The sequence below is a fragment of the Dipodomys ordii genome, unplaced genomic scaffold, assembly GCF_000151885.1.
Source record: "Dipodomys ordii isolate 6190 unplaced genomic scaffold, Dord_2.0 Scaffold125, whole genome shotgun sequence".
Lineage (NCBI taxonomy): Eukaryota > Metazoa > Chordata > Mammalia > Rodentia > Heteromyidae > Dipodomys > Dipodomys ordii.
This window is the reverse complement of record NW_012267341.1, coordinates 2,066,336-2,092,192: the sequence shown is the minus strand read 5'-3', so window position 1 is coordinate 2,092,192 and position 25,857 is coordinate 2,066,336. Positions and strand designations below refer to the sequence as shown.

The following is a 25,857-nucleotide window of genomic DNA, read 5'->3' as shown; positions in this document are numbered from 1 at the left end:
ATGAAGTGCTAAAAAATGAAAACTGAGGATCTGGCACGGATCTAAGGTGTTTCTGGATATGCAGTATGGCATTTTCTGGGTGGCATCACTGATGCCTTCCACTGTCATACTGTGCCTAATACCTCTGGGTTGAATGCCCCTCTGGTCAAATCCCTCTAGAGTGAGGTTGGCAAACTTTATAAAAATGACCAGGAAATACCATAAAGCTGTATGCATAAGCGTTTGTTGAAACTAGTTAACTCTACCATTGTAGCACAACAAAGTAGCTAGAGATGATGTATAAATGAAATATGACTGTGTTCAGACAACTGTATTTACAAAAATAAGTAATGAGCCAGATCACAGCTTGTGAGCCCTGCTCTAGAGGCATAGCAGTCTTTCCATCTTTGGAGAATCAATCCATTTCTCTTCAGAAGGACACTCTGAAGTAGTGAAAATGGATTCTACCTAAAGAAGACAATTAACCAAGTAAAGATTAGAGCAAGGAAGTTGCAAAAGGATGACTAGAAGTGTAAAGCAGTCTATCTGATTGTACCTTCTGTTAACAGCAGAGAGGCCTGAGGGTCTATTTCTAATAACCTGCACCCCTACTTCATTTGATGAGCTCCTATCACACAACCAACTAATCAGTAAAAGAGTGTGTTGTCTTTGGAAGTTTTTATGGTAGATGTTTATAAATGGTTTCTAACCGTTACTTTTCCCTGCCTTGATTTTTATTTGGGGGTTTTAGGTCTTTTATTTAGAAGTTTATTTTGGGAGTGCTTTTGCTCTGGATTTTCTTTTTCTTCCTCCTCTTCCTCTTCCTGTTTTTTCCTTCCTGCTCCCTCCCTCTCCTCCTCCTTCTCCCCCCTATTCTTCCTCCTCTTCTTCTCTCTTGTAAGACAGAGGGTTGTTATATAGTTGAGAATCACCTCTAACTCAAGATCTACCTGCCCTAACTCCCAAATGCCTGGATTACAGGACTGAACCATCACTCTTCGCTGAGTCCAGGCTTTTTTTTTTTAAATCAAATAAACATTCCATGGAAAAGCTGCATTGCTTTTTCTAAAGTAAACTTGAATTTTCATTCCTAATTAAAGCCAACTATGGATTACCTGAAAGTCTTAGGTGAGCTTGTCTCATATTCATGACAAACTTCTACATTCAAATAAATGAGATGGCACAGTCAGAAAAACAAATTTTGAGGTCTGTCAGTTAATGCAAGCTCAGTTCCACTATACCCTTTTCTTTTACGCATTACAACTTTTCAGAACGAGTTCCTCTGTTCTTGTTGGCACCATAGGAAAGATGTTGCTAACTTTTTTCTCAATAGCTACCACAGATAGAAGTATTAAAGTCAGATTAATAATTACCACACAATGTTTACAAAAAATAAGTTCAGGATTAATTGCCTTGGTCAAAACAATATAATCTGTTATGGTAAAGGGGAGAGAGGGAATGAAGGGATGACAAAGTAAACACGTTAGTTGAAGAGTTCTAGGGCTTCACGTTTTTTGGAGCTTAACTGACATAAACTAGTAATTGCTGTCTTACAGGCAAAGCTAGTCTGAGGAAGGCTAGCCAAACCCTACTGATGCACATAAACACTGGCTTCCTAAGCCAGAAACAAATCACTTATGGGGAATGTCTTCTGAAATCTCATCTAACCAGCTACCAAGAGAAGTCACTAAAGAGCAAACTACTACTTCCTATCTAGTTATTCCATTCAAATCTGCTGGTAAATAAATAAATGATATGGCCTGTCACTGTGTTTAGCATTTAAAAATATAGAAATCTGGAAATAACCATATAGTTTTGGATAAACTATGGGTTTCCTGAAAATGTAGATATGAAGGTACTTTTTTTAATTAGGAAGGAAGGAAGGAAGGGAGGGAGGGAGGGAGGGAAGAAATAACCAATTCTTGAGGTTGGAGGCGTGGCTCAGTTAATAGAGTGTTAGCCAGTGAGTAAAAGCATCAAGTACTGAATTCAAGTCCTAGTCTCAGACACCCCACTCCCCTCAAAAAATAAAAAAGCAAAGGCAACATTAACAAACGACGTCAGGTGCCGTTGTTAAAGTGGCATGCTTTTTAATATTAACAATGCTGAGAGTTTATAGACAATCTGAAAGTAAGTAAAATAAAAAAGAATGTGTATTTCACATTTCAAGTAAGTTACATTATTGCCTGTAATATTTTTGCCTTTCTGAAAATGTGTTGTTAACTGTGTTGTAAATTTTGCTTTCCTTGCCTTACAAAGAGGAAGCTAGCTAGAGTAGCAACAGAGAGACTTTGGAAGAAATCCACAGTCAATGAGCAATAATGATTATTGACGCTTTATCATGCTTTAGCACAGGGTCATCTTTAACTATATAATATACTGAATTTATATTGGTATAGAAAAGTTACAAAGACAGACAGTACTGATTGCTTTTTTCAACATCCATTATTTCCTATCCTTCTGTTTCCTTGCTAACAAGAACAAATGCTTGAGAGGTGAACTCCAGCTTCCTGATAAGTCAGTCTTAGATTCACTGTTCCTGCCAGAACTAAATACTGGTATATAACAGAACTGCGGTGAATGAGATGTGAAGTCTGTATAAGGGCTTCTAATTGAAGTTTTTCTTGCTCTTAGGAAGAGCTATTGAAAAAGAAGAAATGTGCCCTTTTTGGCCCAGGCTGTTTGTATGTGAAGATGTAAAGAGGGGAACTTCAGCAGGCATTTTGTGACAAGAAGCAATGCTCACTGACAGACTGAGGGTGGCAGAGAAGAAAGATGACAAGAATATTGGTTCTGATGGTGTTACTGAGCTATTAAACTAAGCAGTCCTAGGAACTGCTTATTATGTAACAAATCCACTTACTGTTTTGACCACTTTTAGTTGTGTTCTTTGTTACATACAACTAAAAGCATTTGAACTCATTGTTATAGATTATAGATATCATAGGTAATCCATATTATAGATAAGGAAACCAGTTCAAAGAACTGTAGCAGATTCAAGCCCTGTCTCTATGTAGCACAAACAATACTAGAACTTGATATTTCTCATTTTTTCTTTTCATTTTCTGTGTGTGTGTGTGTGTGTGTGTGTGTGTGTGTGTATGTGTGTGTGCATGCGTGCGCGCATCCGTGCACATAGCAGTACTGAGCTTGCACTCAGGGCCTTGTATTCTTGGTTTCTTTGCTCAAGGCTGGCATTCTACCACCTGAGCTATCTCTCCACACCTGGTTCTTGCTAGTTAATTGGTGATAAGACACATACAGCTCTCACAGACAACTTTCTGGGGTGGTTTTGAATCTTGATCATCAGATCTCAGTGTCCAGAGTAGTTATGATTATAGGCATGAGCCACTGGCACCCAGCTTACTACTTTTTTAAAAAATAAATGTAAAGCACCACTATATATGAGCATACAGAGCATATGGGGGTGAAAAACAGTTCATAGAGACATAAAATGTAGAGGGAAACATAAACAAATAGCTTAAAAATACATAATATCTACTCAAAAGCTTCCAAATAAGGAAGTATTTGCTTGCAAGAGATTTTGCAAACTAGAGTACATTTTGCCAGGGAGATATTAGGTAGGCAAATCAAGAAGAAAAACTATTTTTCTTTAGTGATTAAAAAATTTCAAAAGATAGTAAGAGAATATATAAAGTACAAAGTACCAAGCTTACTCTGGTCACTGTTCTCAAATTGCTTTCTTAGAATCACTATGAATGGTTCTACGCAAATAATTCTAGACAATCTAAACCTTTCTCATACATTTTTAAGTCTAAAATGATCATGAATATATAAACACAAACATGGTTTTTAGTATTTTATATTTTAAATAAATATAGAATTATACTGGACACATCTTATAATTTACTCTTCCCACTTTGAATTTAATAGAGCATTCATTTTCTTAACCAGCCACCATACTACTCCATAATTTATGTATGTATGTATGCATCTGTCTATCTCTCTATCTACTATTAATGCACCATGTCTTTTTCAAATTTTCTTGTTTGGCTATTTTGTACTATACTTTGCTGCTAATGAGCCTTGCTGGTACAAAGGTAGAAGGTGACTCTAGGTATATACTAACGATGAAAGATAGAAAAGCACCTCCAAGCTGAAGAAAGAATAACCAAGAAACTATGTACTTGATGAGGATAAAGTATGAACACATTCAGTGGAGAAAGGCATGAGACAGGATAATGGAGGACATTCACTGTTTTTTAATTAGCGTACTAATTGTACAAAGGGTTTCACTAATTTTTCAAAGATGCATATAAGGTATTTTGATCATATTCACGCCTCTGTTACTCTTTCTTATGTCCCTCCCCTCCATTTTGAGCAAAGGGATTTCTGAATTAAGTCATACAGCAATGCTGGAGAAATACCAAGTTTCTAGTGTACCAAGTTTCCAGGCTGCTGGCCCAAACTCATTTACTTCATTTCTCACACATTTTTCTTTTCTGAAACTAAATCATCACTGAAACTTCTTAAACAATGAAGCAGGAAACAATATTGAGACCATCTCTCTACAAAGGAGAGGGATTTGGACTATCTGAATGAGGATCTTCTTTTAATAGTGTATGCCCTAGGTATGGACATCCTTGGCAAAAACATGCTTTCTGAATGCATAACGAATTAATTCTGAACATGCTTCTACTTACCTACCATGCTAGACTTGATAAGTTCAAATGTGATCAAAACATCAGTCCTTGCCCTTTGGTATCTTACAAATCATTACAGCATAATTTGATAGGGACAAGCACTAACCACAAGAAATGAAAAACACATAGGCATATATACCACAGGCATACAGAATATACAAGAGGGCTTCTCCACCCCATGGTACAACCCCTGTTGTCACTGTATTTGATTCCAGTGTCCTGCATCTTGTATATACATTTTTCCAATTTGGAGAGGGGAAGGGAAATAACAAAATGCTGAAATAAGGATAAAGGATGACCCATTGCAACAATGAGATGTATAAGATACTATGTTGAAAACGACCTTTACAACTTGGTTGGGGGGGAGGATTGGGAGGGGAGGAAAGGGATGGTAGGTAAAAAACAAAGGGGGGGGAATAACAATGCTCATAGGAAATGGACTCATTACCTTGCTCATGTAACTGTAACCACTCTGTACAGTATCTTTACAATAAAAATATATATTAAATTTTTTTTAATTAAATAAAAAAGGGGACTCTCCAACTCTGCCTAGAGGGTGGAAAGAAATTAAGGAAAACTCTCTGGAAGACCTTACTCAAATTTGGTTCTTCAAAAGGTAAGTAGAAATGTACCAAGCAAAGAGGAAAATTCTAAATGTAGAGATTATGCATGAATGCATGGAGTGGCCAGAGAGTGACGATGACATTAAGGAAATTATAAAGTAGAGAAGGTAGCGAAGGGCGCAAAAGAAGCCAGAGAGCATAAATTGCTAAAGGTATCAATGTTGATGTACTTGAATAGCTCAAACACAACACCCAGTTGCACGGAAATAATACCAGATGTTTGTTCTCTGCTGGACCTAGTACCATTCTTACATCATGCTACACTCTTTTTTTTTTTTTTTTTTGGGTCCGGTCATGGGGCCTGAACTCTGGGCCTGGGCGCTGTCCCTCAGCTCTTCAGCTCAAGGCTAGCGCTCTACCCCTTGAGCCACAGCGCCACTTCCGGCTTTTTTCTTTTTGCTTATGTGGTGCTGAGGAATCGAACCCAGGGCCTCAGGCATGCAAGGCAAGCGCTCTACCACTGAGCCAACTTCCCAGCCCCTCATGCTACACTCTTAATAAATATATGTGGAATTAGCAGGAGTCACACTGTTGGAATAATAAAAAGTTTCAAAAAGCAAAGATCCTAGAAAAAAATGGGAATAAATGGAGGGAATGGCTTATTTACAAGTAAAAACCAGCTCCTAAAAAACATCTGCTATACATAGCACCTATCAGCCAAAAATTAGACTAAAGCTCTCTCAAGTGCTGGAGTCCCTAAACATTTTTAAATACAGACATATTCCATGCAAAGATCAAGATACATACTAGGGCTTGAAAAAAAATTCTACCAGCTTGGGTGCTGGTTTGATTTTCATAGCTTAAAGCAACTGCTTTCAACTAAGAAAGAGATGAGCAAAGAAGGGAAAAACCTACCGTAGATTCCAATAGTCTTGTGTCGAGACCTGTAATGCTAAATGTTGAAGGTTAAGAATTTCAAATAGAATTTAAGCAATTCCATTTGCCAATACTACAAACAAATAAATGATTACCCTGAACTCACAAGACTTCAACAAGCAGGCTGCTACACTTGATTTCTTCTACCAGATTCAGGTAAAATGCCCTACAATTACACAGTACCATATTACTGAAGCATAAGTTACTTCATCAAAGGAGAGTAACATTCTATGATTACTGGTTGAATCTAGGGACAGTTAACAAAGTTGTACATCACGTTTCCAATATTAGAATACACCAAGGCAATGTAATTATTTTGCCTAATGTCCTATTTCAAAAACTATCTGATGCCTACCACTGGTGGCTCAAGCTTATAATACTAGCTACTCAGGAGGCTGAGATTTGAGAGTCATAGTTCAAAGCCAGCCCAGGCAGAAAAAGTTTGTGAGACTCTATCTCCAATTAACCACCAAAAAAACCAGAAGTAGAGCTGTAGTTCACAGTGGTAGAGCACTAGCCTTGAGCAGAAAAGTTCACGAACAGCACCCAGGCCAGAGTTCAAGCCCCATGATTGACCGCCCCCCCCCAAAAAAAAACTATTTGATAAAGGTCTGAAGAACAATTCATAGTCATTTGGATTCTACTCTCGAATTCTAGTCTGATTAATTACATAATCACAGCCACAGTACAAAGTCTGTTTCAGTTGAATTATTACAATGATGTATTCCATGACTGAGTTATATGTAAAATACTCTAGTTCCTTAGAAAAGTAGTACTTTTTACAGAAGATACATGTCACATATAAAACAAAGTTCATCACAACCATGGGTCCATAAAAATGTCCATTTAAATAGAGCATATAACAACCACTACCCTCAAATTGGATGTATATGATACATATTCACTAACTTCTAAACACTGCATAAATAAGTCAACATATTACATTACTGAATACCTGAAAACTTAAACAACTGTCTAAAAGGATTAATTTTCTGGCACCCTATATGGAAGTAACAACTTTTATCTTAGATTTGAAAATGAGTAATGTCCCTCAGAAGCCTATGTATTAAAGGCCTGGACTTTAGGTTGCCCTATTAGGAGATACTATGGGTCTTTAGGAGGTAGGACCTATGGGAAGTATTTAGGTCAATGATGGTATACTGTGGAAGAGGTCTCTCTCTCTCTCTCTCTCTCTCTCTCTCTCTGTGTCTTTCTCTCTGTCTCTCTCTCTTTCTCTCTCTGCTTCCTGTTCATGATGTGAACAATGAATTGTCATGCTATGGGTGTGCCGCCTTTACAACAGGCCCACAGTTGAAGTCAAACCTCCATAACTGAACTAAATACATCTTTTTCCTTTATAAAGTTAATTGCCTCAGGTATTTTGCTGTGATAACACAAAGCTGACTAATGTATTTACCTACCTTAAATTATGTTATTCTATGTATAAGAAACAAAACTAGTTACTGTAGGGACAGAAACCTTTCCCAAGGACTTCAGAAACTTTTACTAAATATGTTCAAATTTGGGAATAGTTCTATAATGGTAGTATTTATTAAACTTAGTATTTACTTAACTCCGGTTAAATAATCTGTAAGAAATAAAGACTAGACTTTTTATTTTTATTTTATTTTTGATGCTGGTCCTAGAGCTTGAATTCAGAGTGCTGTCTGTCCCTGAGCTTCTTTTTGCTCAAGGCTAGCACCCTACCATTTGAGCCACAGCTCCACTTCTAGTTTTTGGTGGTTTATTGGAGAGAAGAGTCCCACAGATTTTCCTGCCCAAACTGGCTTCAAATCACAATCCCTAGATCTCAACCTCCAAAGTAGCTAGGATTACAGGCATGAACCACTGGTACCTGGAAAGACTATAATTTTTAAACATAGTATCAAAAAGCCAACTACTAGGAAAACATCAAAAAATACAAAGGGGTCTATCTTACTATACAGGAATAAAAAAAAAGACTGAAAGAAAACCAAAAGGCAATTTCATGGAATATTATGAAATATTTATACCATACACCCATAAACAAACAGTATCAAATCCATACTAATTGATCTTTTTTTTTTTTTCAGGCCATAGGGCCTGAACTCTGAGCTCTTCAGCTCAAGGCTAGTGCTCTATCACTTGAGCCACAGTGCCAGTTCTGACTTTTTCTGCTTATGTGGTGCTAAGGAATTGAACCTAGGGCCTCATGCATACAAGGCAAACACTTTATCCCTGAGCCACCTTCCGAGCCCCCATACGAATTCATCTTCTAAATCAAAAAAGTATCCCCATTCTAGGTATTTTTGGACTAAATTATATATTCTATTAGTCTGAAATGGACTTTTCTGATAGTTATTTGGAAACATGTAGTAAAGGAGATTGTTATTTATTTTTAATAAAGAAAAAGTCTTATTTACACCTTTTGACTGACTGTGAAAGAATGATGATTGTTCTCAATGTTTCTGTTTTATAGTCTTTATCAGGTAGCTTTGCAAAGCATGGCCACATGACTTATTTTGGCTAATGAGCTGTTAATAGTTGGATGCTAGTAGAATTTTAAAATATGTCTTGGTAATCTGGCCTACATCTTATGCTCTAGTGATAAACCATGAAATGAATATGCCCCAGGTAGCTTCTGTCCCTTCATGCTAGACCTCAGAATGAACACATTTAGGGTAAATCTAACTAAACCTATAGCCTGAGGGCAAGCTTGGCCAACCCACAACTGAAGCAGATGGGTCCCAAACTAGATCAAGAAAACCTCAGGTGACCTACAGACAAGTGTGAAAAATAAATACTCATTGTTGTAAGCCACTCAGCAAAAGTGGTTTGTTATGGTAATAGGTTAAAAATATGTCTACCAATCTCCTAACTAGGAATTTATCCGAAGGCAATCAGAGAAAAACAAAGATTTAGAGAAGGGTATTCAACATAGTAATATTTATAACTGTAAAAACTTGAAGAAAAAAAAGCTACCATCACATAACAGAGGAATCATTTTAAAAATTAAGATACAGCCAGACAAATATTTGAAGATGTTTAAAAAAAATCATGTTCAGAAGAGCACTCAAAAATGTAAGTAAATGTTCATAATATATTACATATGCAAGATGTATTTTTTAAGAAAGAATATACTGACAGGTTTTGTTTGTTTGTTTCTAGTGCTGGTGGTGGTACTGAGGTTTGAAATAAGGAAGTCACTACTTGCTAGGCAGATGCCTTAACACTTCCACACACTCCAGCCTAAGAGTTATCTCTAAGCAGAGAAAAAGATCAGTTAGATAAAATCATTTAAGACATTCTTCCTGCTAGACATTTCCTTGTTAAGTATTATACTAAATATTATACTAGGAATGAAGAAGAAAATAAACATGTTCACCGCTTCTTAAGACTAGCAATCTAATAAGGAATATGTATTTTAAAATGGTAATATATGGATATATAATTACAACTTGTGATATGCTGCTATAGCAGAAACTACTAATTATTAATGACATTCTGTCCCATTGGTGGCCGGTCACCAATAATAAACTACATTTCCCAGCCTTCCTTTCTCCTAGCTGAGGTCATATAACTAAGTTCAAATCAAGGGAGTTTTAACTGGAAGTGGTACATACAACTTCCAGTAAACATCCTTAAAAATGAAGGGTTTAGACTTTGTTGCTTTTTCTTCTTCTTACCAGATGGAGTGGCTATTTTAGACTCTGATCTGAAAGTGTCACGCTGAGAATGGCAGAGCAGCAGAACAGGAGGTGCCTAGGTTCACTGATACTGTGGAACCACTCTCACCTGCCTGAGTCTATATCCGGGGCTTCAAGAAGAGAAAGAGTAAAATTTCACTGTCTTTACTTGGAGCTTTTCAGTCTATATCCGGGGCTTCAAGAAGAGAAAGAGTAAAATTTCACTGTCTTTACTTGGAGCTTTTCAGATATTCACAGATGAACCTAATCATAAATGGTGTCACTATGGTGGAAAATGAAACGATACCTTCACTGGAGACAGGGGCTTCAGGGAGACTTCCTCAGAGGAAGTAACAAATTTGAGCAGTAAATAAAGACTGCCCAGTGAAGCTGAGGAGGATGAAGATCTGTTTAGGTGGGGAAAACTAAAGATGCAACCTATGACTTAGGCCTGGATCCCTAAGGGACAAGGAACAAACCTTGAGATGTCCCGTTGCCTTGTGGGCCAGTTGAGTTACACAGAGCACTTGCCTAGCAGGCTCAAGGCCCTAGCCCATCACTAGTACATGTGCTGGGGGAGGGATGGAGACTGCCTCTACCAGAATTCAGAATCAAAACAGCACTAAAGCAACTAAGTATTGTTGGCTCCAATATCAGAATGTCTCTATTCTGACAAGAAAAGCACACATGCACATATGTCTGTCAAATATAAGGAATGGCAAGGGCAGAATGATAATGATTTCTGTAAAGGAAATTAATAGTTGCTTCTGCCCTTTAGTGTTACTACTGTTTAAACTGTTGAATTTCTTGATTAGAATAGTTCATATATCCTGAAGAGAACGTCATGTTAACTATCCCTGGCACAGACAAGAGGTAGGTGTTAAATTCTTTTTAATATTATTTATTATTTTAAGAACAAAAAATGTAAAACAAAGAAAAAAATCACAGAAAAAATAAACTACGTATAAAATCACAACCATCTAACCTTTTATAGACAGTTTTTATACACATTTTTATATCCACATGGAAACATATATACATAGATCAAATACCAAAATGGAATTATAATATAATAACTTGTATATGCCTTTCCACTACTGTATCAGGAGAATATGTCCATGTCACTTAACAGTGGTTTTAATACATGATTAGTTTATTCCATCAAATCTCAGGATTTTATGAGTTAAACTGTCAATCACAAACCAAAGCCCTGTAAGTCAAGAAGCTGCCCTCAGAATCTGCCCCAGAGTTTCTATTCGTAAATCTAAAGTTATGATTTGAAAGCATGTGAGTCTCCTGATAAAGAAATGAACAACATTCACTAAGTTTTAGCCAAAAAGGATGCTTACTAAGGACATCTTCCCCAACAAAGAATATTATTACATAATTAGTCTTCTTCCCCTTCCCTCCCCCACCATATTGCTGAGGATTGAACCCAGGGCCTCAAGCATGATAGGCTAACACTCAACCACTGAATTATGTCCACAGCCTTGTTACTTAGTTTTAAGGAAGAGACTGAATACCAGACTGGGACAGAAATAATGACTAAGAACTAAAAGTGTCTATTGTAACAACTACTGACTATCTGTAATTTTTTTGGTCAGTTGTAGGGCTTGAACTCAAGGCCTCGGTGCTATCCCTGAGAGTTTTCACTCAAAGCTAGCACCCTACCACTTTGAGACACAGCCCCACTTCCTGTAACTTTTTTTTAATAAACCAAAATAAGAAAATATTTATATCAATTATTATTCACTTAAGTTTTCAAATGGATATATAAAATGTACGGTACCCAGAAAAAGAATGGAAGCAAATATGACAAAGAGTTAATAGTTTTAAATTCTGAAATAGCATTCTTCTTCTTCATTCTTGTCTATAATTAAAACTTTTCTCAATATACAAACTTAAAGTTAAATTAAAATATTAGTCATGTGAGTACAATGGTTCAGATTTTGGTATTAAAGTTATAAAATAAACCAAAATTTTACATTACTTTACACACAAAACATTTCAAACAAACTAGTTTTCTTTAACTGCCCCAATGCCCCAAGTATAGCCTTTGGTTGTTTTAACTTTTTTTTTGGGGGGGGTGGTCAGCTGTGGGGCTTGAACTCTGGGCTTAAACTCTGGACTTGGGTGCTATATCCTTCAGCTCTTCAGATCAAGGCAAGCGCTCTACTGCTTGAGCCACAACGCCACTTCCAGTTTTCTAGTGCTTTATTGGCTTTAAACCATGATCCTCAGCTCTCAGCCTCTTGGAGTAGCTAGGATTACAGACGGGAGCCACCGGCGCCTGGCTTGGTTGTTTTAACTTTGTGACAGCATCTCCCACCCCTTTCCACTAATTCCCTGCTGGAACACGTGAATTTTTCAGCAAAAGTGACTCATTCATTGGCATCTTGTCAAACTAATCCTGAAACTATAAGGAGGCTTAGTGCTAACAGAACTCTAAAGCTAGAACACTTTCCCTAACACACATCATTTGAATTTTTGAGAACTGAATCTCACTCAGGGCCACACATCCTAACAAGCTCTGTTTACATTTTCCTCACAAATCATTCTCCACCATTCTACTTCCTCTCATTTTTATTTTGGCAATCCCTAGTTTAAAATCCCTCCTGTCTATAGAGAAGACAAGCTTAGATGGCCTAAGAAGGAGGAGGGAGTTAACAGTACTTGCTCATTCAGCTTGGAAAATTAACTAAATCATTTATCTATTCTACAGAGTTCTTAAATGACCATACAATCCAGTAACAATCAGAAATCGCTATTCAGGTCCATAAAAATAAAATCAAACTTAGTTTAGCTAATGAGTTTGCTAATATTTCACTAAATCCAAGTTTTAAAAACAACATAAAATCAGTTATTGAGGACTATTTCATCAAAAATCTTCAATAAGATATTTTACTAGCAGAAATTGTAGCTAAACATCATTTTGTCTTTTTGGTCCACATAACAGAAAATGTTCTTACTTTATTATTTATCTTTAAGTAGTTGTACAAAGGAGCTGCCACTTAACAAAGCAGTTTATGAATACAATGCATCTTGATCAAAGTCATCCCTTTCGCCATTCTCACCCATAGACAAATGAGGAGAAGGAAGAATTAAAGAGAGAGTCAAGAAGTCAAGGCAGATCCTACAAAATGTTTTTTTAGCCAGAGGAAAGTTGGTAGGGAAGAAGCAAGAGATTAAATGCTTTATCAGATTACTGTGGACAGAGCTAGCTCTATCAACTGTCAAACTCTACCTGGTGGCAGGAACCACCTAAACTGATGTAGAGGTCATAATAAACAAACAAAAAGCTTCAATTATACTTTCCGAGTGTCCTTGAAAAAAGTTAGGTATTCTTCTTCTGCCCTATAATAGCATATGTGCAACAAGTTTTCATCGAAGTTTTTTTTTCAAAAAATAGGTTAATATCTACTAAAGATTAACATAAGAGCATGACCATACTTAGAGAGGGAGTCACTCATTTAGAGATCTACTTAACAGCTATTCTCTCCAAATGTCAGCTGGAGCCTTTAAAACAAATAACAAGACACATACAGCAGCTAGGATTTTCTACCACATACTCCCACTAACTTTCTTACCCCTTTTCCCCTAAGGGTAAACTACAGAGTTTAATTAACACTGTTAACGCAGCCTACCACATTGCTTTTAGGTATTTGCCAGTAACATACACTCATGGGATACTCTAGAGACTGATTTCAACCAAAAATAAAAATAGATAAACAGAGCTCAAGCAAAATTAAAACCGAGTCTGGCTGCCCACACTTATTTTCACACATGAGGAAAAATAGCAGTTCTCTTAGAAGCCTCAAGCGGACATATCTTTAGAACACAATGTTAAAAATATGCTCCCCCCACTCTTTCCCTACCTGTTTCTCACTCAAAGCTGTGATTTTGGCTTGGAGTTCATGAAGCTGTTTCTTTAAGTCAGCATTCTGATTAGAAAGAAAAAATATCTGTGAGAAAGATATTCATTTGTTAACAGAATAGTAGCAAGAAGAATATGCATACTGTATTACAAATGAAGCAACCATAAGCATTTAGCCAATCAATTTGGTCATGCATTAAATTGTAATAATAATATCTCTTCCTAGTGCATAAATCCTAGCACAGAATAGAGGCAGCTTCTTTGCAACTATTTTGTGTGTCTGTATGTGTATTGGGGGGGGGTAGGGAGGGGACTTGCGTGTGTGCACACACACACATGCACCCATGCTAGTGCTGGGGCTTGACCTCAGGGCCTGGGCTTAGCTTTTTACACTCAAGGCTGGCACTTGAACCATATCTTCACTTCAGTCTTTTTCCACTGGCTAATTGGAGGTAAGAGTCTCACCAACCAGACTGGCTTTGAACCATGATGCTCAGATATGCCTCCTGAGTAGCCAGGATTACAGACATGAGCCACCAATGTCTGGCTTATTGCAACTATCTTAAACTACAGAAGTTTTATATTTTAGAACCTTGTACTATAATAGTACCTTTTCACAAAAAAATACTGTTACTCAATATAAATTATCAGTTGACAGAAAACCTAAAGCTCCACTTAATCAGACCAAAACAGGAAAATGGAGGATATAAGTAAGCATATGGAGTATGCTCAGCAGCATTATCAACAAAGATAAGAGGTTTTCCTCTGCTTGTCCTCCCCCTTATTTAGTAAAGCACATGTATTATTTTAGCCTAGATTTGAAAAGCTGTCAGTACTAGGGCTGCCTTAACACCACATCATTCAAATTAACAAACTGACTACAGGGTGCTTTCTCAGTTCTATAATTCTAGGAATCAGAAGGAAAATAAGAACTATTTTAGATGAGATACACAACATGCTTGTTTTTACTCTAGAGGGAGAACAATGTAAAGTTTTTAAGTGCTTAAGGTATAGTAAGAACCTACTATCCAAATACCAGTCCATGACAGACTATTTTGCTTTAATTATTTCATAGACAATTTTTCCCATTCATGTATGATTCCTTCAAGTTACCCTGCCTAGTCTTCTAATATATTAGGGCATACATCTCTCTCTCTCTCTCTTTTTTTTTTGGCCAGTCCTGGGACTTGAACTCAGGCTGGGGCACTGACCCCAAGCCTCTTTGTGCTCAAGGTTTAGCACTCCGACATTTGAGCCACATTGCCACTTCCAGCTTTTTCTGAGTAGTTAATTGGAGATAGGAGTCTCATGGACTTTTCTGCCTGGGCTGGCTTCGTACCATCACCCTCAGATCTCGGCCTTCTGAGTAGCTAGGACTAGAAGTGTGAGCCACTGGTGCCTGGCTTCCTCTTCTTTAAGGTTCAGATTTCCTCCATTTTGTGTGTATGTGTATTTGACACAAGGATTCTCTGAGATCACCTATAATGTTGTCTAACAAGTTACTACCTTCAGATTTTTCAAGGTAAGTCTGCAGGCTTACATGATTACCCAATGTATCGAAGACTACTTCAGTTGTTGATAATGGAGGTTACATTAGATAGGAAAGACTCTATCAATGTAGGGTCTCTCACCTCTCAGTTCCCTAAATCCAATTTTTATTAGCATACTTAGTTTTACAAGGAAGGGAGTTCACTGTCCTAACTTCACTTTAAATTGTAAATATGTTAAAAAAGAAAAAAGTTTCTTATGGCAGTTGGACTGTCAAACAAGAGTAAATGTGAGCCATAAGTGCTAGCTCTCAGAATCAATGAATTGTGTTAAAAACCACAATAGTCAACCTAGTAAGCCTGAATTTGTAAAGATGATACTATTTTCTACTTCCAAAAGTCAATCTGCCTCAGTACCATTCTTTAGGAATTTATTTCACTTTACAAAAAGACATGTATGACCCAATGTCTAATGGTTGTAAAAGAGATATTGCCTGAATAATAAATATAAATCTCTGGTAGGCAAAGTAACTTTTTAGAAGAATTTCTCTCCAAAAATAGAGTATAGGGCTGGGAACATGGCTTAATGGTAGAGTTCTTGCCTAGCATGCATGAAGCCCTGGGTTCAATTCCTCAGTACCAAATGAACAACAACAACAACAAAGCCAGAAGTGGCACTGTGGCTCAAGTGGTATAGTGCTAGCCTTGAGCAAAAGAAGTTCAAGCCCCAGGAGTATAAAATAGAATATATATCTATATATCGATATACACATATAGATATATCGATATATAAAATAGAGCCCAAAATTCCTTTAAAAAATTAAAGCAAACATTTTCTGGATTATACTACATAAGGTATTCATTAGGGGTTCACTCAAAAATAAAATTTTCTAATTTTTTAAAAAATTATTCTAAGCCAGTTGAGGGTGCCTCGTGTCTGCAATCTTGGCTACTCAGAAGCCTGAGACCTGGAGGATCTTGGTTAAACACCAGCTCAGGCTGAAAGGTCTGAGAGACTCCATATCCAATGAACCACCAAAAATGCCAGAACAGAGGCGTGGCTAAAGCGGTAGAGCATCATCTGTGAGCTAGACAGCCAAGCAAGAAGCTTTGAGTTCAAGCTCTTGTACTTACCTGAAACATAGTAAAAGTCAGTATTTGTGTTCTATAAACTCCATGTAATTAATAATGGCTTGGGGCCATTTTCAATAAGTTTAAGACTTATGAACTCTGATTTTTGAATAATAGTATAGACAGAAATGAAATTTAAGCTACATTAAGACTATTAACTCTTGAGTCTTTTCAAAGCAAGTAACATGAAAGTAAAATAATAGTAACAAAGATGAAGCGATGCCTATGAGAATAACTGAATTTTTCTAATTCCAATAAGTGTAAAGACTAAAAATAGTCTGTTAGGGATAAAATAATTGTTGAAATTTAAATACCATCTATACTTTAACATTTTGTGGTCATTTTAAAATCTTAATTGAAAAAGGAAGAAAAAAGGAAAAGTCTTTTACCTGTGGATCCTGCTTCATTTGAGCAACCAGTTTCTGGTAATAAAAGAGAAAAAAAGAGCCATCAGTCTTACATACTAACTCCACTTGGCTAATCAAGTTTGACCTTCAAATTTTAGGATTTTAAGTCCCCTGCAAAAAAAAAAAAAAAGAAACAAATACCACAATCAAAATAGACCAAAAAGTTTCTATAATGTAAAGCTAATGAAGCAGTCCTCGAAGTATTATTTAATATTTGAAATAAAGAAGAACCTGACTTTTAACTTTAGAGACAAGATGGGGAACAATGACTTTTGAAAAGAAATTTAAGTTCTATGACCCAAAAGCCAAAAATCCCATTAAAATATTGTCACTATCTAGAGCCCCAAACAAGATGTGGAACAAAGTTACATCCATACACAGCAAGTATTGGATGTTAATTTGTTCATTCTCAAGGCAGCAGGGACACAGGGAAAGATATGTTCAGTGAACCAAGGATAGTATTTGAGAACAAGAACGTAGACAAAAAATGCAAAACTACCCACCTGTTTTTCTCTGGAAAAGAAAGCATATCCCAATTCCCAATGAGAGATACCTTTACTAAGAAACCAGAAACCCAATATCAGGTACCAATGGCTCACACCTGTAATCCTAGCTAATCAGGAGGCTAAGATGTGTGAATCATGGTTCAGTGCTAGCCCAGGCAGAAAAGTCCATGAGAATCTTATCTATATTTAACTACTAAAAAGCCAGAAATGGCACCATGTCTCAAAGTGGTAGAACACTAGCCTTGAACACAAAAAACCCTTAGGGACAGTACCCAGACTCTGAGTTCAAGCCCCAGGACCAACACATACACATACAAAAAGAAACCAGAAGTCCAACAAATAAAAATAAATGTAATTTGACCTAACCTAATGGGTAAAACAATAACCATTGACAAAATAAGTTGAAGGATAAAGAAATACCAAAAACATAGAAGTAGCAAAGAATTTTCACATATGGAAACATCTGTCACGTTTTTTGGATGTCAAGATACTTTTAAATTATTTAGCTATAAAATAAAATATTTCTAAAATATATAATATATTCATCCATTTTATTAAATAAAAAAGTCAAGCTCTTATTGCTTCTTAAGAGACATGGTATCAATTTAAATACTATGCTACAAACAATTCAATAGGATCCTTGCAATAATAAGCCCATAATTGCTATGTTTTACCAAATGCTTGTGTCTTCAGTTTATTTTTCAGTCCATACAACTTAGTACAAGCAGTCAGCTAGCAAAGCTTGTTATTATCCTGCATTCTCTAACAGTCCTGAAAAACTTCAACTCAAATTTGCTGCTTCTAATATACCATGTGATACTGAACTAATGTGAAGATGAGTGAATATGTTGTAATAACCTAAGAAATCTCTCTTGAGTAAAATGTATTATCTGCAGAAAATGACTTCTGACATTTATTCTAATTGGACAAAACCGCTTCTACTTGGAGCTAACACACATTCAACTGACCTCCAAATACATAAAGTGTACATCAATAACTTCTACTTCACACTAGACAATGGCAGATCTTCAATAGTCTGCTCTTAATCTCTATAGGAGTAATCATACTTAATCCAAGAGTTCAATTGAATTGAAATGCAAAGTTTTATATACAATTTTTCTTTCAAATCTAGCCATAGTTCAAATGAGCCTAATTGTACTTTCTGATTTGGTTACCAGAGAATTGTCTACTTGTGAAGGTTAATATTTTGAAGCTAAAAAGGCTGTTTTTTTTTAATGACACTGGATTTTAACAAGTGACTTGGAATCACACTAACTTTCTTCTCTAGTGGAAGTACATAAGCCAACTTTTATACATATAACTAGCATTTTATACATTAGAAGCAGAACAAACGACAAGTTGGACAACTCAAAGACCATACAAATCTCTAGAGACTTTAAGCTGACATGGTTTTACCAAGTTAATTTCTACTATATGATCATAGCAACTTTTTTTTTTTTTTTTGTCAGTCATGGGGCCAGAACTCTGGGCCTGGGCTCTGTCCCTCAGCTCTTCAGCTCAAGGCTAACGCTCTACCACTTGAGCCACAGCACCACTTCCAGCTTTTTCTGCTTATATGGTGCTAAGGAATCGAACCCAGGGCCTCATGCATGCAAGGCAAGCACTCTACCACTGAGCCACCTTCCCAGCCCGATCATAGCAATTTCTCGTAGCATACTTATTGCCAAACTTAGCAAACAACAGCCAATAGGCCAAATCCAATCCACCACCTCTTTGTAATAGAGTCAAGCCCATTTGTTTATATACTCTCAGTGGCTGGTTTGTCTGTAGAAGGCAGAGCAGCGGTCAAGCACCAGTGGCTCACATCTGTAATCCTAGCTACTCAGAAGGCTAAGATCTGAAAATCATGGTTTGAAGCCAGCCAGGACAGTAAAGTCCATGAGATTCTTATCTCCAATTAACTACCAGAAAACCGGAAGTGGCACTGTGGTTCAAAGTGGTAGCATGCTGGCCTTAAAGGATAATACCCAGGCGCTGAGTTCAAGCCCCACAACCAACCAGACAGACAGACAGACAGACAGAGAAGAAAGAAAGGAAGCAAGCAAAGCAGAGTAGTTGTGACAAGAGACTATGATTAACCTGAACAGCCTGAAAGATTTTACCATTTGACCCATTACAGAAAAAAAATCTGTTCACTTCTGCTTTATACTATTTTCCAGTTCATATGAAGTTAATATTAAACAAATATCCAACAAATCCACATAAAAACAATCAAACAGTGGCTCACTCCTATAATCCCACCTACTTTGGAGAAAGATAAGTAGGACCAAGGTTTGAGGCCAACCCAGGCAGAAAAGAATTAAGAAAAACTCCACCTCAAAAAACAAGCTAAGGACTGTGGTACACTCATGTACTCACATCTACATAGGAAGCTCTAAGCAGGAGGATCCCAATTTGAGGCCAAACCTACAGCAAAGCAAAAGACATATCCAAAAAGTAACTAAAACCAAAGAGGGGCAGGGAATATGGCTTTGGTAGTAGAACACCTAGCCCCATACCACCAAAAAAAAAAAAAAGATCAATCAAAGAAAGGGAGGAAAAGTATGACTTTTCCCCAAAATACAACGACTATAATTTAAAAATTTGTTGAATAACAGTGCATGTCCCTACTCCTATAAATAACATATGAACAAAATAAACTTCCAGCCAGTGTGGTAGCTATTCAAGAGACAAAAACAGGGGCTGGGAAGGTGGCTCAGTGGTAGAGTGCTTGCCTCACATGCATGAGGCCCTGGCTTCAATTCCTCAGGACCACATAAGCAGAAAAAGCCCAAAGTGGTGCTGTGGCTCAAGTGGTAGAGCACTAGCCTTGAGCTGAAGAGCTAAGGGACAGTGCCCAGGCCCAGAGTTCAGGCCCCACAACCAACAAACAAACAAACAAAAAAAAAGGGACAAAAACAGGAGACCTGTTTCACAAATAAAAAGGGTAGTAGTGTATGTAGTTCAAGTGGTAAAGTGTTTGCCTAGCATTGGTGAGACACTGGGCTCAGTCCCCAATATGGAAAAAAAAAACAAAAAACAAAAACCTTTCTAGCACAACTACAATGTAGTTTCTATCCCAACTACAATATAGTTTCCTAACACAGTTTTGATCTAACAGACTTGATTTCTGCCAAATTTCATCCTCTACCTGGAAGCGCTTTCAAATCTAGCTAAAAGTACAGTCTGACTTGTGGTTCAGAGCTGTGTCAGTGCCAATACCCTGGAGTCATCTCCAGCATCACCAAACATGTCATGTTCAGTGACTGTGCAGGTTACTCTGCACCCAAACAGAATAACATTAGTTTATAAACAAAGTCTGTAATTGCACTGGTTGCTAATAATTTTTTTCAGAAATAAAAAATGTATGTTATGTGTTAAAATGCTTTAATTGACCTGCAAAAAAATGTTTATTATTGCACAAACTGTAGAGTAAGTAAGGGCAAACTGTAACTCCTATATACGGTATTTTCGTAATAAAAAAAAAAAAGAAAAAAAAGGATAAGTAAGGGCAAATATAAAAGCTATTCGTTTATGCTCAAAACAAATAGTTAATATGAATATTAAGAATGTTTAGGATAACTTTCATAAGAATACTATATCCCCTTTGAATTAACAAATGTAACTTTAAATTTTTAATTAGACTAAAAAGAATAAAGTATGTACAACTTATTGTATGCTAAAGGAAGCATACCAGGCAAACTGTTACTAAGCAAAAGTTTAACAAAGTCCAAAGCAACAGCAGGGATTTCTGAGCATACAAACTAAGTGTAAAAATTGGTTGGCTTTCTATCTTGTACATAAATTTTATTTTTTACATATTCTTATGTTAATATTTATTCAACATTTTATTACAGTAATATAACATATTTTAATATTTTATAAACAGTATTTTTTAAGCTTTTTTATAAGCTCTCATCCACAATGTATAAATGTAGCAGTAATCAAAGCCCAAGGTATCTCCCAACCTTCATAAGGTAGTCTAGATTAGGTTATTGAAATAAAACAACTAGGCCCTAGTAGCTCCTCCCCATAACTCTAGCTACCCAAGAGGCTGAGAATCCAGAGGATCACAGTTCAAAGCAAGCTTAGGTACAAAAATCCATAAGATTCCATTTCCAAAATAACCACTAAAAACATTGGCTTGGTTACATGGCTCAAGTGGTATAGCACTTGCCTAGTAAGCAGTTCAAACAACTCAAGACCCTGAGTTCAAATTCTAATACCAGCTTAAAAAAAAAAAAGACAAACACCTTCAAAAAAAGTAGTTCACAGCTGAAGATGCAGCACAGTAAAAGACTACGTGCCTAGCATGTGCAAAACCCTGAATTTGATCTAAAGCACCACCAAAAACAAAAAGTTTCCTTCTGTTCACCATTCCCATATTCACAACTGTAATACATTCAGAAGTAGTCATCATCATTTATCATTTTTGGGTCTCAAGGACTATGTGTGTGTGTGTGCATTTTCTACAGCCCAATGTCCAGCTAATGTCTAGAAAACAGACATAGTGATACTCTGTTTACACAAGAAAATTAATGCTTTAGTCATTTATGAATAATATGTCTTGGTTATAATGTATGTTTATTTTTATGTCAATATATACAATTAAAATATACTAAATATTTTATCTTTCCATGGAAACATAATTATTGCATAAATGTAACCAGAGTATATTTTACTTATATACACATATTTATAATTTATAATTTAGTATAGGTATGTAGGATAAAATGTAACAACTGTGATTTTTTTTTTTTTTTTGTGATGTCAGTACTCACAGCCTGGGTGATGTCCCTGAGCTTTTTGTTAAAGGCTACTGCTCTATTACTTGAGCTAGAGCTCCACTTGTGTTTTTTTGGTGATTAACTGGAGATAAAAGTCTCTCGAACTTCTTGCTCAGCAGACTTTAAACTTTGATCCTCATATCTCAGCCTCTTGAATAGCATGGGTCACTGCCACCCAGAGCAGCACTGTGATATTTTTAATTTAACATCTATGAAAGCAATCAGATTTGCTTTCTTTTTCCTATTAGCATGCACTCAGTGTGCCAGGAAAGGTTTCACTAATATTTCCGTGTATGTGTAAATGTATTCTGATCAAGCTCCATCCCTCTGTCGTTCTCCTTTATCCTCCCCCTTCTTAAAACAATTTCAACAAGTTTTACTATTCAATTTTCATTCGTGCAAACAGACTACTACAATCAGATTCTCTTTACCAAAGATTGGAATCAAGACATAAAGTTGAGTCATATGATGAGTAAAAACCTCAATATATGTTTCATTATTTAAAAAAAATCAAGTTATACCACATGAAACAACGTCCTTCAAATGAAAAAATAGCTTCTTTTCTTCTATCACTTTTGGGATATGAAACAATATTTTTATTTACACCTCTTCTCTGAAAAGAAAATCAAAAATATTTTATTTATTAAAGTTCTTGAAAGTAGTAACAGTGCATTTGTTGAGTAGTGGTAATAGGAAAATGACAAGACTCTTAGATAAATGTCTAAAGGTGATTTTAAAACTGTACTGGAAACCAGAAATGGGCCTCTATACTAATCTTTGCCAGTAACACAGCATACCTGGTGAACCTGAATTTCCACTTTAAGAGCCTCCTGTAGAGTCTGCAACTCCATCCTCTACTTTCTCCACTTTCTCGTATGTCTGCTAGTTCTATAGTTTCTTCAGCCTCTGTTTAAAATAACAAGCTCCTCTTGTCGCTGCAGCTGTGGAGACCAAAGAGTGTTGGGGATCATTATGTTGAGAATAAAGAAAATTTGTGCTATAAAATAAGTTAGGGAAAAAAATTAAATTTCTGACATAGAACCAACAACTCTAAATCCCTAAAAAGATTTTCCCCCACCACACACACACACACACACACACACACACACACACACAGACACACGCACACACACACGTGCACACACACACACACACACACAAATCAGTACTAAAAATTCCTGGGTTTTACTCTATTATTTTATGATTATTGTTGTTGTTGTTATTAATAAGTAGTTGTATTAGGGGGTTATAATTCCACAAGTCAGGTTATAAGGACAATGTTCATGGTCCATGTCACCCTTCCTTTATTCTCTGTATTTCCCCCACTACGTCCCTACCCTCAGTGCTCTTTGAGCATCCCTGTATAGAACACTTCAAATAACTGAAAAAAGAGAAACAAGAGAAAACAAAAAAAAGTCACAGGCATGGAAACATCTAAATAGCCACTGTGTGCTCAGCACTGTTACATTCTACATGCTGAGGACAGAGTAAACAAGCATTCCTGCCCTACGTGTCCAAAGCCAGGAGACCATCGCCATCCTGAACATGCTGCACTAGGAAAAGACATAACATAGCAACATAACCAAACATTTGTTGTTGTTTAAATCCCGGCGTAAACAAGATTAGGGTCTCTCAAAAGTTAAAAATCACCAGAAGACTTTCATTTTACTCTATTTTAAAAATAAATTCAAAACAAGGGGGAAATCTGGCATGATTTAAATGTTTAAATTTTAGCAAGGGGCTGGTGGCTCGTGCTTGTACATCCTAGTTATTCAAGAGGCTGAGATTTGAAGGTCATGGTTTGAAGGATCCCAGGAGGATTAAGTCTATGACACTTTAACCTCTAACCACCAAAAAGCCAGAAGTGAAGATATATAGCTGAAGTGGTAGAGTCTTGAGCAAAAAAGTCAGGGACATGGCCTAGGCCTTGACTTCAAGAACCAGCACAAAAGAAAAAAAAAAAAAAAAAAAGGTTAAAGTTAAAAAGTTAATATTTAACACAAATACAATGTAAGTGTAATATTTAAAACAAATACTAAGTAAGTGTGCTATCTACAGAGTTTTGACAGGGATATTAAAGAATATAGCTATTGGGTTCATTTGAGGTGGTCTAGCAATATAATATGCAAATATGCTTCCATCTTTACAATGATCATCTTTTCTTCTCAAACCTGCTGATACATCTCTTTGACAACATGCACAACTTCACATGGGATCATGTAAAAAGTCTAACTTTGTGACCAATGTGGCTACACACAAATGTGACACACCCTGTCACCTTCCTAACCTCTGCTCATCACTACTGTACTATAATTTAACTAAATGGCTAATATATGGCTCCACTTCTAGCATTTTTATTTTTTTGTTTGGTTGGGAGACTTAGGGTTATTAATTGGAGATAAAGAGTCTCAAGCTATCTGTACATGCTAACTTCAAACTATGATCCTCAGATCTGAGCTTCCTGAGTAGCTAGGATTACAGAAGTAAGCCACTGGCTCCTGACTTGAAGGAGAAAACCCTATTTAATTATTTTTAATGGTGACACATGACACCCTAGCTCACAAAACTGACATAAACTCTAGAAACAAATAGCAGGTTACAAACATGGAGAACTAGAAGTGGAGCTATGGTTCCAGAGATAAGAGTGTCAGTTTTGAATAGAAACGGCACGCGGGCCCTAAGTTCAAGCCCCAGGACCAAAATAAGTTAATTAATTAAAAAGGCATTGAGAGTTACTTTCTTCTTTTTGGGGTATCAATGTTTCCCATGAAATTTTTCCATAAAAATACATACCTATTAATTTATAAGGCACTAGAAAATTATGATACTGATCAAAGACAATGCTTAAGAAAAGAAAAGGCAAAGCTAGGGTTTACCCTGAGGAGCTGATAGCTTTTACTTCCCCTAGTAAATTGTAGTCTGTTTATCAGAGCTATATAAAGGCAAAGAGTTTTATTTGGCAAGGGACTTTAAATGCCAATTAACCAGTTTATTTCAAAATAAAATTCAAAATAAAATTGAAGGGTTAAAAAGATACAGAAAAACTTAAGATTCATTCATTTGAAATCCATTTCTCAGAAAAGTCTCTTTCTGGATATGAATTTCAAGAGACTAGTATCTAATTAAAGGAAGAAATTATAAATATATATTTATAATTTCAAAGACAAGACAAGCACATGCTATATACTTAAACAAAAAACAAAAAACACCTGCAGTGCCAGATGTCAGTGGCTCATGCCTACAACACTAGCTACTCAGGAAGCTGAGATCTGAGGATCCTAGTTCAAAGCCGGTCTGGGCAAGAAAGCCCTTAAGACTCCTATCTTCAATTAATTACTAAAAAGCCAAAAGCAGAGCTGTGGTTCAAGTGATAGAGCATCAGCCTGAGCAAAAACAGCTAAGGGACAGAGCCAAGGCCTTGAGTTCAAGGCCTAGTATCAGTACCAAAACCAAAACAAACTAATTTAACTTAGCCATTAACTGCACACAATTTGGGGGTAACTTATAGGATCAAAAGAAAGTATTCTTTTCTAAATTTGTAAAAGACCATTTATTATATTTTGACCAATACTAATAAGGTGACTTCAAGGTGAAAATAAACTGACAACACAGTAAGGGACACATTTCATTTAGGTACAATGCCTTCCACCATCTAACAGCTACCAAGACATGACAAAATTCACAGTCTTCAGGACTGTACACGCCAAACTATTGGGATATGCAGTGGCCTCTCACCTTCAAATAACAAAACATAAAACACATAAGCAAGCAAACAAAATCAAGAAATAAATCAAAGCCCACCAAAAAAAGGAATCTGGATGATATATAGGAAAAAAATATTTACTGCTTTACACCTGA

General features: G+C 36.4%; 1 protein-coding gene across 3 annotated transcripts in view; it reads right to left on the bottom strand.

Moving 5' to 3' along the window:
• The window catches only part of Phf21a (PHD finger protein 21A), a 200,945-nt gene that overhangs the window by 137,725 nt on the left and 37,363 nt on the right, over positions 1-25,857 (bottom strand). For all 3 annotated transcript variants that reach the window (XM_013030045.1, XM_013030046.1, XM_013030047.1), the window contains exons 4-6: positions 22,797-22,940; positions 16,689-16,721; positions 13,683-13,748 (exon numbers count right to left, since the gene is read on the bottom strand). In XM_013030045.1, coding sequence (XP_012885499.1) covers positions 13,683-13,748; positions 16,689-16,721; positions 22,797-22,850 — 153 coding nt within the window. In that variant the 5' untranslated portion in view covers positions 22,851-22,940. The remainder of the gene's footprint in view (positions 1-13,682; positions 13,749-16,688; positions 16,722-22,796; positions 22,941-25,857) is intronic.